General features: G+C 42.1%; 1 protein-coding gene across 3 annotated transcripts in view; it reads right to left on the bottom strand.

Annotated features, from left to right (window-relative positions):
* LOC106582629 (protein MTSS 2) overlaps positions 1 to 14,430 on the bottom strand; it is a 156,306-nt gene that overhangs the window by 48,804 nt on the left and 93,072 nt on the right. For all 3 annotated transcript variants that reach the window (XM_014165855.2, XM_014165857.2, XM_014165856.2), the window contains exon 7: positions 1,858 to 2,015. In XM_014165855.2, the coding sequence (XP_014021330.1) occupies positions 1,858 to 2,015 (158 nt within the window). The remainder of the gene's footprint in view (positions 1 to 1,857; positions 2,016 to 14,430) is intronic.

The following is a 14,430-nucleotide window of genomic DNA, read 5'->3' as shown; positions in this document are numbered from 1 at the left end:
CTACTCAGAATATTGCAAAATGTGCTTTCACCGAAAAGCTATTTTAAAATCGGACACCTCGATTGCAAAGGAGTTCTGTATCTATAATTCTTAAAATAATTATGTTTTTTGTGAACGTTTATCGTGAGTAATTTAGTAAATTCACCGGAAGTTTGCGGTGTGTATGCTAGTTGCTAGTTCTGAACATCACATGCTAATATAAAAAGCAGTTTTTTGATATAAATATGAACTTGATTGAGCAAAACATGCATGTATTGTATAACATAATGTCCTAGGAGTGTCATCTGATGAAGATCAAAGGTTAGTGCTGCATTTAGCTGTGTTTTTGATTTTTGTGACATATATGCTTGCTTGAGAAATGGCTGTGGTTATTTCTGACTATGTACTCTCCTAACATAATCTAATGTTTTGCTTTCACTGTAAGGCCTTTTTGAAATTGGAAGTGTGGTTAGAGTAACGAGAGTCTTATCTTTCAAATGGTGTAAAATAGTCCTATGTTTGAGAACTTTGAATTATGACATTTTGTGGTTTTAAATTTGGCGCTCTGATGTGTCACTGGCTGTTGATTTCGTCCCACCTACCCTAGAGAGGTTAAGGGGGAGTAGGTCAGATTTGGTGAGATTTACTTTAAAATGTGAAATGGAGCTGAATTTGTCTATAATCTTCAAAGCATTCGGGAGAGATTGAGATACATTGTCTAGATAAAGTAAGATATCGTCGGCGTATAATGAGATGACGTGATCCATAGAACTCAGAGATATTGGTGTAATGTCTTTCAATTGTAGCACCCATTCTCCCTCAGGAGGTTGAAAGGATTTGGCATGGCCCCTCAGAACTTTTACAACTGCACCACCGAGAGCATCCTGACTGGTTGTATCACTGTCTGGCAACTACACTTCCTTTACCGGAAGGCCCTACAGAGTGTGTCCTTATACCATTATAAGCTCAGCACATGATGTCGGAGAAAGGCCACCAAAAATTGCCAGACTACATGCTCTCGTCCGGCAGGCGGTACCAGTGTATCAAGGCTCAGAACAACAGACTCCTAAACAGCTTCTATCCCCTGGCCATAAGACTGTTAAATGGCTAACAACTACTGCTCTCCCACAGTCTATCCCCAGGTCTCTACCCACTAAGACAGCTGACACTCTTGTTTTTTTTCTCTCTTATGTTTCTATTTTGAATACTGCATTGTTGGGAAGGACTTGCAAGTTTAGCATTTCAATGTACTTGTGCATATGACAAAACTTAAAATAATACTGTCTACGTCACAAATGGAACCCTATTCCCTACATAGGGCTCTCGTCAAAAGTATTGCGCTATGTGGAACTGAGGCCTTGAGGCACTGACCGTCCAATCACCATCAAACATTGCCAGATTCACTCAATAGAGACTCTCTCTCATGTCAACAGTGTAAACAGCGTTGAACTTGCATGGCGTAACATCATGGAGTTCTGGGGCCTCCAACCTGTTCCATTCACTAAAACAGAAGCCAGAGACTTTTTATATGAAAATGGATCAACTTTAGCAGCTGAGCATTCCAACTAGATCCTTGGGCCAGTCTAGGCCTAGGTAATACTGACTGAGTCTGGGTCAGATGAGAGTATAAAGCCCTCACACACAGTTTTGGCATGAATCATAAAGACTGATTCTGGATTATAATAATAACCACCCCAAAAATACAGATTTGGCATGGACACTGATTCTAGATGAGAGGATAACCCCAGCACAGGTTTGACGTGAATACTGACTTATTCCGGATCAGATGAGCCTATAACTAACTCATGAACACATATTTGTCATGAACATAGACTGATTCTAGATCAGATAATAATAATATTATTATAACCTACTCACCAGCACAGGTTTGAGCATGCTGACAAAGGCGCAGTAACGGCCCCTCTCTTCGATGAGCGCCCGGCACACAGCCCTCTTCTCAGTCTCCTCCAGCACAGCATAGCGCACGTTCACCTCCTGCAGGGCGCTGTCCAGCTGCCCGCGCACCTCGTCCTTTCCTAGGGAAACACAGGGGGGAACCAAAGTTGACAGGCAGAGCAGACTGGCAAAATAACAGGCAAACAAAGCCAGCGGGCTGCTGTAGCAAGTTAACAAAACTCAGGTTAGAAAACGATGCCCGAAACACGTTTGTTGAGGGGTGTGCATTTAAGTGATAATGCACGAGAAGACAGTGTTTGGAGGATATCTTGGCACGGGTGTTGCTAGGCCCAAAACTAAGTGGAGGGCAGGGAAACCGTGCCAATATATCCTCCAAACACCGGCTCCGAGGGCATTATCACTTTTATACAACCGGTTACCAATATATTCAAATAATGATTGACATATTTTAATTAAAAACGTTACTTTGATGAATTTATTCATACGATTTCATCCTTCCACGAGATATAGTCCCGACACAAATCTAGGGTTGCTACCCAAGCCGGTTCGTTCAATTGGGTCTGTTTCCAGAGACGCGACCCAGTCGTTCAGTCTTTTTGTTCTGTATCTATGAACGCGACCCAGTATTTCAGTCTTTTTGTTCTGCATCTATGAACGCGACCCAGTCGTCCAGTCTTTTTGTTCTGTATCTATGGGCTCGACCCAGTCATTCGTTCTAAATGTTCTATTGCCTTACTGGCTGGCAACGTTCTCATGCTTGCTAGCTAGTCAACTACGGCTAACTTACTGTCACATCAAACAGTGCAGTCAGAAAAAAAGCAAAGTAACGTAAACTCACCCCATTCCGTACAAATGTGCGCAACAGCGACATTCAAACCAGGCTGCAAAGAAAACTAATGGGACTGTAGCGACTGTGTTGACTTCAAAATCTGGGGTGTGAACTACGTTTCTATTTAAGCGTTGATCGACATGGTAATGGATCTATAGAATTGGAGAAAAGTAGAACAATCTGACCCTCCATTACATCGTGACGTGTCATGCCATAATGTACAGCAAGCATAAAGCAACTATTTCTGTCTTACAATCTCTCTCCACCAGGTGTAGCACTTCTCTCATCGTTTAAAAACAAGAAATGGACAGTGACGGGGGTAAGGGGGGTACCAAGTAATTTTTTGCGTCATCACTGTAAGCGATCATGACTCTCAAAGCCGCTGTTTACTTCTGAAGATCACTTTAGCACCACCCTAAAAACCCGATTCAAATTCGACACAAACCTTCAAATAGGAATGTAATGACACAATATATAAACTCTTTAGTGTTTTATTTACATTTTAGAGGCGATAAGGTGATAAGTTAGACAGATCGAGTGAAAAAAAAGCAGTTTTGCCACCGACATCTCTCCTTCTCACTACCACGCATTAGTTTCGCTTCCCCACCCGCCATTTTTAAAAAGATCCGACGGAGCTCGTTGCCTTCTTGAATCATGCAGAAACGGGAAGCGTGGAGTTCATGTCATTGATTTTGTTGGAAAGGGGAGAAGTTGTGCTTTACAATGATATTGACATTACAGTTGATCTGGAAGTATTACGTTTTTTGGGGTGCTAAAATAAGGTCAATTGTACGGACCAAGGCGATGGCCTTCCCTGTGGCTCAGTTGGTAGAGCATGGTGTGTGCAACACCAGGGTTGTGGGTTCGATTCCCACGGGGGGGCCAGTACAACATTTTCTTTTTTAAATGCACGAAATGAAATGTATGCATTCACTACTGTAAGTCGCTCTGGATAAGAGCGTCTGCTAAATGACTAAAATGTAAATGTGATCTACAAAAGTGAGTGAGTTTATGTTAGCTGCTTTTGCATTTGTTTAAACTGTTGTCTAATGAAATGTAATAATGAGTTAATGATGCGCGATTTCACCTGGCATAGAAAATGTGCTTTCTCGTCAGGACACTGTTGTTCAGAGGAGATGGCCAATAACACAGTTAACACAATCACTTCAAACTGAAGCTGGAAAGCCTCTAAACTAGCTGCATTTCGTTTTACCTGTTTGACATGGTATCCATAAAAATGATGCCGATTCAGGATTTCGACTGGCTGACAAAAGCTGCCTGCCTGACTACTACACTTTCATTACTATGGAACAGCTGGAGATATAATTCTATATTGAAACAGAGACAGACAGCAAGGTTTATACAAGTCTCCGCTATTGAAAACCAATTGCTAAATGTGGCAAATAGAACAGGAATTGTAGACCTTACAGTGAAATGCTTACTTACAAGTCCTTAATTAACTTCTATGGGAAACGTGGGACGTGAGCGTCTATTGACGCTGAGCACTCTATTCAACAGTCAGTGGAAGACCGTGGCGCGAAATACAAACTCACAGACACCATTCAAACAGTTTTAGAAACTTTAGGGTGTTTTCTATCCAAATCTACTAATACTATGCATATTCTCGTTTCTGGGCAAGAGTAGTAACCAGTTTAAATCGGGGACGTTTTTTATCCGGCCGTGAAAATACTGCCCCCTAGCCCCAACAGGTTTTAACCAACAATGCAGTTTTATGAAAAATACGTGTTAAGTAAAACATAGAAGTAACAAATAATTAAAGAGGAGCAGTAAAATAATAATAGCGAGGATATATAGAGGGGGTACTGGTAGAGAGTCAATGGGCAGGGGGCACCGGTTAGTCGAGGTAATATGTACATGTACAGTAGGTTGAGTTAAAGTGACTATGCATAGATTATAAACAGAGAATAGCAGCAGTATAAAAGGGGGGGGGCAATGCAAATAGTCTGGGTAGCCATTTGATTAGCTGTTCAGGAGTCTTATGGCTTGGGGGTAGATGCTGTTGAGAAGCCTTTTGGACCTAGACTTGGCACTCCTGTACCGCTTGCCATGCGGTAGCAGAGAGAACAGTCCATGACTAGGGTGGCTGGAGTCTTTGACAATTTTTAGGGGCTTCCTCTGACATCGCCTGGTATAGAGGTCCTGGATGGCAGGAAGCTTGGCCCCAGTGATGTACTGGGCCGTATGCACTACCCTCTGTAGTGCATACTGTAGTGCCTTGCGGTCGGAGGCCGAGCAGTTGCCATACCAGGCAGTGATGCAACCAGTCAGGATGCTCTCGATGGTGCGGTTGTAGAACTTTGAGGGTCTGAGGACCCATGCCAAATCTTTTCAGTCTCCTGAGGGGGAATAGATTCTGTTGTGCCCTCTTCACGACTGTCTTGGTGTGTTTGGACCATGTTAGTTTGTTGATGTGGACACCAAGAAACTTGAAGGCCTCAACCTGCTCCACTACAGCTCCGTCGATGAGAATGGTGGGGTGCTCGGTCCTCCTTTTACTGTAGTCCACAATCATCTCCTTTGTCTTGATCAGTGGATATCAAGTTTATGAATTGTCTGGCTGGGCTGATGAGACAGTGGACTGTGGAGTGAGATGGGACAGAGTAAACATGCATTTCAACAGCATCGCTTTAGCCAGTGGTAACTTGTGGAATAGACACTGGCTGGAATGCGGTTTTAACCATCTTAGTATTCTAATTGCTGGTCAGAGGTGTCTGTTATTTATCCCAAAACTTTAGAAGAGAAATTCGGACCGTGATTGAGAAACTATAAATACACAGCTTGATAGAGCCAAAGCATAGTACCTGCTATCGCATACTTTTGCCACAAGAAAGCAGTATAACCTTGAAAATCACTTTGTTTTGAATATCCTGTGTTTTCCATACACTGAGCATACAAAACATTAAGAACACCTGCACTTCCCATGAGACTGACCAGGTGAAAGCTATGGTCCCTTATTGATGTCACTTGTTAAATCCACTTCAATCAGTGTAGATGAAGGGGAGAACACCGGTTAAATAAGGATTTTTAAGCCTGGAGACAATTGAGACATGGATTGTGCATGTGGGCCATTCAGAAGGTGAATGGGCTAGACAAAATATTTAAGTGCCATTTGAATGGTAGTAGTTGCCAGGTGCACCGGTTCTAGTCAAAAACTGCAACGCTGCAGGGTTTTTCAAACGTGGAAAACAGAGGGTTAAATAATGAACATGTAATTGGGGAATTGAAATCAGGTGTGTAAAACAAAGACAAAACAAATGGAAAATGAAAAGTGGATCGGTGGTCGCTAGAAGGCCGGTGACGTCGACCGCTGAACGCCCCCCGAACAAGGAGAGGGACCGACTTCGGCGGAAGTCGTGACAAGTGCATTCATCTTAAGATGGCTCGGTGGACAACCACATATCACAGGCATAGTAAGTATACTTTTCCTCAATAAAGTAGCTTTCACATGCCATGCAGCAAAGTCAAGGGCAGGACAGAAACAGGCTCTCCGAATATAGATTACCCTTGTTCATGCGTGGTTCGGACGGACCAGTCATCAGCACTATCTGCAGTGCCTTTATTCAAATGACTCTCTCCTAACACACACGCCATACGTTGCTGTTACGATTTTTTTTATCCCGCTGCTCAGCCACTTTACCTCTGAATATATGCATATAACTACCTCATCTATCACTGACACTATCATTATTGATAATGTTCTTGTACATACTGTATATTATTTTATTTATATTGACACTATCTTTCTGATATTTCTACTATGCAAGTAACCATTTGGCTGTACCGTTTACACCTTCTGTAGAGACCCATCCACTTAACAAGATGTGGCTGGTGGTTATAGCATTTCTTTCACATGACCCATCAATTTAGACAAGTGTCTGGATAAGCGTCATCTAATATTAGCAAAAAAAATTATCTGGACACTTTGTTTACCTGGAATTTGTCCTTATTGTAGGCTACTACTTTTACCACTTTTAGTCTTAATCTTTACTACACTATTCACTGTTTAGCACACGACCTCACATGTGAATCCTTAAAAAGCTGGCTTAAGAGGGTGTGAACAATGCTGAATGGCTGTAGACAAAGGAGAGCTCTCCAGTAGTAGTACCAAAACATTCAAAGGCCATTTTCTCAAAATTGAGGTTACAAGTTTTTCAACTTTCAAAGCAGAATAACTTTCCCATTGTTCCTCAAAATTTCAGTGTATGATATACCATTTTCTAACCCTGTGTCTCTGCTTTTATCCAAAGTAAAAAAATAATTTAAAATTTTGCTACATAAGACCGAATCACGGTGGTCGGTCACATCTACAGAAGTGCACTACTTTTGACCAGAACTGTAGTGCACTACATAGGGAATAGGGTGCCATTTTGGAGGCAGAGCTGGGCTTTTCGGAGTGCAAACTTTTGAAAATAAAATTCCACTGTGTAGAGGCAAACACGGAAGCTGGGTGCAAGAGGCAGCGGGGCCGGACGGTATTGTGTTCACAGAGCATGCGCAGAACAGATGGCAGGCATATTTAGTTATTTTCAACCGCTCCTTGTCCCAGCCTGTAATCCCCATGTCTTAAACTGACCACCATCATTCCTGTTCCCATGAACACTAAGGCTTCCTGCCACAATGACTACCGCCCTGTAGCACTCACATCTGTAATCAAGAAGTGCTTTGAAAGGCTGGTTATGCCACATCAACTCGAATATCCCAGACCCAATTCAATTTGCATACCGCCCCAACAGATTCATGAGACGACACAATCTCAATTGCAGTCCACACTGCCCTCACCCAACTAGATAAGAGGAATACCTGTGAGAACGCTGTTCAATGACTACATATCAACGTTCAACACCATTTGCCTCTCCAAGCTCGTCACCAAGCTTAGGACCCTGGGACTGAACACCTCCCTATGTAACTGGATCCTGGACTTCCTGACGGGCTGACCCGAGGTGGTGAGGATAGGCAACATCCCCTCTACCACACTGACCCTTAACCTGTTAGGGCTAGGGGGCAGTATTGACACGGCTGGATAAAAAACGTACCCGATTTAACCTCTCTGGGCTAGGTGGGACGCTTGCATCCCACCTACTCAACAGCCAGTTGAATCCTGTGGCGCGTTATTCAAATCCTTAGATATGCTATTACTTCAATTTTTCAAAAATATGACTATTTTACACCATTTTAAAGACAAGACTCTCGTTAATCTAACCACACTGTCCGATTTCAAAAAGGCTTTACAACGAAAGCAAAACATTAGATTATGTCAGCAGAGTACCCAGCCAAAAATAATCAGACACCCATTTTTCAAGCTAGCATATAATGTCACATAAACCCAAACCACAGCTAAATGCAGCACTAACCTTTGATGATCTTCATCAGATGACAATCTTAGGACATTATGTTATACAATACATGCATGTTTTGTTCAATCAAGTTCATATTTATATCAAAAAACAGCTTTTTACATTAGCATGTGACGTTCAGAACTAGCATACCCCCCGCAAACTTCCGGTGAATTTACTAAATTACTCACGATAAACATTCACAAAAAGCATAACAATTATTTTAAGAATTATAGATACAGAACTCCTCTATGCACTCGATATGTCCGATTTTAAAATAGCTTTTCGGTGAAAGCACATTTTGCAATATTCTCAGTAGATAGCCCGGCATCACAGGGCTAGCTATTTAGACACCCAGCAGGTTTAGCACTCATCAAAGTCAGATTTACTATAAGAAAAAAGTTCTTACCTTTGTTGTCTTCGTCAGAATGCACTCCCAGGACTTCTACTTCAATAACAAATGTTGGTTTGGTCCCAAATAATCCATCGTTATATCCAAACAGCGGCGTTTTGTTCGTGCGTTCTAGACACTATCCTAAAGGCTAAATAACATGACAAGGTAAAAATAACCCACTGTTCCTAGGCCGTCATTGAAAATAAGAATTTGTTCTTAACTGACTTGCCTAGTTAAATAAAAGGTAAAACATATATTTTTTAAATCCACAAAAGGGATTTTAACTTTTTTATTTATTTAACCTTTATTTAACTAGGCTAGTCAGTTAAGAACAAATTAGTATTTTCAATGACGGCCTAGGAACAGTGTGTTAACTGCCTTGTTCAGGGGCAGAACGACAGATTTTTACCATATCAGCTCGGGCATTCGATCTTGCAACCTTTCGGTTACAAGTGGGGCTGCAGTGGAGCAGGACGAGAGCTTCAAGTTCCTTGTTTTCCAAATAATTTAAATGGTCCCCGCACACAGTCGTGAAGGTGTGATAGCGCCTCTTCCCCCTCAGGAGGTTGAAAAGGTTTGGCATGGGCCCTTACATCCTAAAAAAATACAGCTGCACCACTAGGACTGGCTGCATCACTGCCTGGTATGGCAACAGCTCTGCCCTGGATCGCATCTAGCCTGCAGTCTGACCAGCAGTGGTTGGTTAGGGGTATTTCCTATCTGGAGCTGCTGAATGCTCCAGGTGGGTTCAGTTCAGCGTTAGTGGTTCTGGGCAGCGTGGGGGTGTGGACAGGGAGATATCCCAGAATTCTATACTTCCATATCGACTGCCGCTCTTCTCCAGAGGGGTGAGTCAGCACTGAGGACACTGCACCACCCTCCCTGTTAACACGGCCCACTTGACGTGAAACAAACCAAGACACCCATCTCAAAAAAGAGGTCCTTCCCCATCACTAAACATTGCTGCTGGTGATTCTCTGATCCACCTCTACGCAGACGACACCATTCTGCATACTTCTGGCCCTTCTTTGGACACTGTGTTAACTAACCTCCAAACGAGCTTCAATGCCATACAACTCTCCTTCCGTGGCCTCCAACTGCTCTTAAATGCAAGCAAAACTAAATGCATGCTCTTCAACCGATCGCTGCCCACACCTACCCACCCGTCCAGCATCACTACTCTGGACGGTTCTGACTTCTGAATATGTGGACAACTACAAATACCTGGGTGTCTGGTTAGACTGTAAACTCTCCTTCCAGGCTCACATTAAGCATCTCCAATCCAAAGTTAAATCTAGAATCGGCTTCCTATATCGCAAACAAAGCATCCTTCAATCATGCTGCCAAACATACCCTAGTAAAACTGACTATCCTACCGATCCTTGACTTCGGCGATGTAATTTACAAAATAGCCTCCAACACTCTACTCAGCAAACTGGATGTAGTCTATTACCAGTGCCATCCATTTTGTCACCAAAGCCCCATATACTACCCACCACTGCGATCTGTATTCTCTCGTTGGCTGGCCCTCGCTTCATATCCGTCGCCAAACCCACTGGCTCCAGGTCATCTATAAGTCATTGCTAGGTAAAGCCCCGTTTACTCAGCTCGCTGGTCACTCAGCTCCAGCAGGTATATTTCACTGGTCACCCCCAAAGCCAATTCGTCCTTCGGCCACCTTCCTTCCAGTTCTCTGCTGCCAATGACTGGAACAAACAGCAAAAATCACTGAAGCTGGAGACTCATATCTCCCTCACTAGCTTTAAGCACCAGCTGTCAGAGCAGCTCACAGATCACTGCACCTGTACATAGCCCATCTGTAAATAGCCCATCCAACTACCTCATCACCATATTGTTATTTATTTTATTTATTTTGCTCCTTTGCACCCCAGTATCTCTACTTGCACACTCATCTTCTGCACATCTATCACCCCAGTGTTTCATTTGCCATACTGTAATAATTTCGCCACTATGGCCTATTTATTGCCTCACCCCCCTTATCATACCTCATTTGCACACACTGTATATAGACTTTCTCTATTGTATTATTGACTGTACGCTTGTTTATTCCATGTGCAACTCTGTTGTTGTTTGTGTCGCACTGCTTTGCTTGATCTTGGCCAGGTCGCAGTTGTAAATGAGAACTTGTTCTCAACTAGCCTACCTGGTTAAATAAAAATAAAATAAATAAATACAATTCCCACAAGACATGATCACAGCCACATTTTGCTTAAAAAGGCGCTGACAGACAGCACACGGCGGACGGGGTGGCCCATTCATTTTCGATGATGCCTAGGCGGGGGGCAAAATTCTTCCAGGTGGAGCAGTCAGCAGTGCTCGTGCCCATGGAAGTTGCCCAGCCGACGAGGAGAAAATAGGACTCCGCTCTATTTCGTTGTTGGTCAATCACAGTAGGACCAGCTAACTTACCCACTTTAGCCAACTAGATTGCTAACACTATCAGTTTACAGAGTCACATTTGACAATACATTTATTTAAATTTTTTATATCAAATATGTTTTGGTCTGATGTGATTAATAAGGAGCGTCCAGACATTGCACTTCAAAGGATCCGCCCCTTTTTTTTCAATTTTCGCCTAAAATGACATACCCAAATCAAACTGCCTGTAGCTCAGGACCTGAAGCAAGGATATGCATATTCTTGGTACCATTTGAAAGGAAACACTTTAAAGTTTATGGAAATGTGAAATGAATGTAGGAGAAATAACACATTAGATCTGGTAAAAGTTAATACAAAGAAAAAAAATTAAAAAAAATTTGTACCAGCATCTTTGAAATGCAAGAGAAAGGCCATAATGTATTATTCTAGCCCAGGCGAAATTTAGAATCTGGCCACTAGATGGCAGTGTATGTGCAAAGTTTTAGACTGATCCAGTAAACCATTGCATGTCTGTTCAAAATGTTATCAAGACTGCCCAAAATGTGCCTAATTGGTTTATTAATAACTTTTCAAGTTCATAACTGTGCACTCTCCTCAAACAATAGCATGGTTTTCTTTCACTGTAATAGCTACTGTAAATTGGACAGTGCAGTTAAATTAACAATAATTTAAGCTTTCTGCCAATATCAGATATGTCTATGTCCTGGGAAATGTTCTTGTTACTTACAACCTCATGCTAATCGCATTAGCCTACGTTAGCTCAACCATCCCCGAGGGACCCACCGATCCTGTAGAGGTTATGCATTTATGAAATTGCTTCTTCCAATTATTGATAAACATGCACCTGTTAAGAAACCGACTTAAAATGATTAAGGCTCCATGGATTACTGAGGAATTGAAACATTTTATGGTTGAAAGGGGAGTGGCTAATAAGTCTGGCTACACATCTGACTGGCTGTCTTACTGCAAATTGAGAAATTTTGTGACTGAACTCAACAAAAAGAAGAAACTGTATTATGAAGCCAATATCAATGATATAAAGAATGATGGAAAAACAGAGCACTTTAAATTAAATTGTGGGCAGAAAGACAAATTCAACTCCATCTTTTCATCAAATCAGATGAAAATCAAAACCATTTGATGTTGCCAAATATTTTACCGATTACTTAAATTGGAAAAGTTGGCAAATTTAGGCAGGAAATGCCAACAACGAACAGTGAGCCATTGTACTCATGCGTAAAACATTTAAATAATGAAAGAAAAACATTAACTTGGAATTTTGTTAGTGTGGGAAAGGTGGAAAAATAATTGTTATTGATCAATAATGACAAACCTGGCATTGACAAACAACTTAGATGGAAAGCTATTGAGGATGGTAGCTGACTCTATAGCCACTCCTATCTGTCATATCTTTAATCTGAGCCTAGAGGAAAGTCTTTGTCCTCAGGCCTGGAGGGAAGCCAAAGTCATTCCGCTACCAAAGAGTGACACCACACAAAGCACGTCCTGCAGGCTCTCCTTTTATCTTATCTTGATTATTGTCCAGTCATATGTGTTGCAAAGAAAATACCTAGTTAAGCTGCAGCTGGCCCAGAACAGAGCGCACGTCTTTCTCTTCATTGTAATCAGAGGGCTAATATTAATACTATGCATGCCAGTCTCTCTTGGCTAAGTTGAGTAAAGACCACATTACTTCTTGTTTTTATAAGAAACATTAATTTATTGGAAATTCCAAATTGTTTGCATAGTTAACTTACACACAGTACTGACACACACAGTACTGACACACACACAGTACTGACACACACACACACACACACACACACACACACACACTTACCCACCAGACATGCCACCAGGGGTCTTTTCACAGTTCAAGTTCAGAACAAATTCAAAGAAACATACAGTATTATACAGAGCCATGAGTGTATATAACTCCCTTCCATCTTATAGCGCAAGTGAACAGCAAACCAAATAAAACAAATAAAGCAACACCTCACGGCACAACGCCTCTCCCCATGTGACCTACTTGTTGTGTGTATGTACTGACATGCATGTGTAACTGATGTGCGCGCGCACACACACGTTAATGTTTTTAAAATGTAAATTATAAAGTCTTTTGTCTGTCTTTTTCATTATGTGTCGGACCCCAGTCAGACAAGCTGTCGCCATTGCCGTCGGCTAACGGGGATCCTAATAATCAAATCAGTCTCCCAAATAATGAGTGAGGTATTTCAGACATAATTCTGCACCATAGCTATATTTTAAATATTTGTGCTGGCAGAATTAAACCAATGACGCCGTCGGTTGATTGAGCCTGCTGTCCAATCTAAAAATGAACGGAGTCATGTTTTGTAGCAATTGTGGCATGTGTGTTTTGCCGATTGCACCATCACGCTAGCAGCGAGTAAATATGATTGCCCTTGTTCATTAGAGCCATTAGACTTGTCTTAACGATGTTCCTATCTGCCATGACATTGTAGGCCGACTCATTTTCCATGGCTTTGTAAAGACTACAGCCTGACGGGAGCCCTACTTCCTTGTCCAATTGTGTTCCCACCCTCGAAGTTAGGCTTTTCAAAACGCTGGCGGTACTAGTTTTTACAGGGTCACGGGAGCCATGTTACTGTACACTGTCTATCTGAGATGGCTAAATAATTACAGTGGCTGCTTCTGATGATTCCTTTTTCCAAGAAGAGTATACACTGGAATACACTTAAGAACAGTTGAGACAGTGAGAATAAGAATTGTGCAGCCGCCACTCCTGAACCTGGGGAGCCACAGTCAGACTCCGACTGGTAGTGCACCTATGCGGGATCTGAACAGCCACGCCAACAGAAGAGGAATGTATGTGCTGCAACAAATTAGACCGCGGACTGTTCTTACTGGAGAAGGTCACTTCAGATCCCATGGATCATGTGTGTGTGACAGACCATCGAAATTTATACACACAGATAGAGGGGTGCTGGAGACATTCTTCAGAACCTCCAAGATCAAGTGGCTGCGGCAGCCTACACAATCGGAACCAGGAGGGCAAATGACAAACGAGTTAGTGGCTATGCTGTCAGTAGCTGGCTAGCAATATAAGCTCTCTTTTTACGAGTCAGCATTGTTCAGTACAATTTTATGATAGATTCGGCCATAATGGGCTTGCTAGTACCACAAGCCAAGCAAGCTAGCTTCGTTTGCTATACCCAAAATGTACTATAGCCTAACTTTAAAGCTAGCGAGCAAGCTTAGCTAGCCTAGTTAGCCTCCAATATTTTGATGACTCATAACTAATATTATTTAAGTAACTATACCCGTGTTGTAGCTAGCTAGCTAGTATGTGTGTGAGAAGTCTCATTCTGCATCATGCTGCTACAGTAGGAATACAGACTGTACACAACAATTGCCCATAAAAATCTAATAGAGTTTTTGTCATTCTATTACAGACAACACCATTTGGTGGCCAACAGATTATTTTTGAGTTTGTTCCATGTGGGGAGAAGCTAGGTAGAGGACACCGAATCCCCTTGCCTAAATCTGTTGTGCCATTCAAGCAATTTATCCCTCAC

This window comes from Salmo salar, chromosome ssa22 (assembly GCF_905237065.1).
Source record: "Salmo salar chromosome ssa22, Ssal_v3.1, whole genome shotgun sequence".
Lineage (NCBI taxonomy): Eukaryota > Metazoa > Chordata > Actinopteri > Salmoniformes > Salmonidae > Salmo > Salmo salar.
The sequence above is the reverse complement of the archived record's forward strand: the minus strand, read 5'-3'. Positions and strand labels throughout refer to the sequence as shown.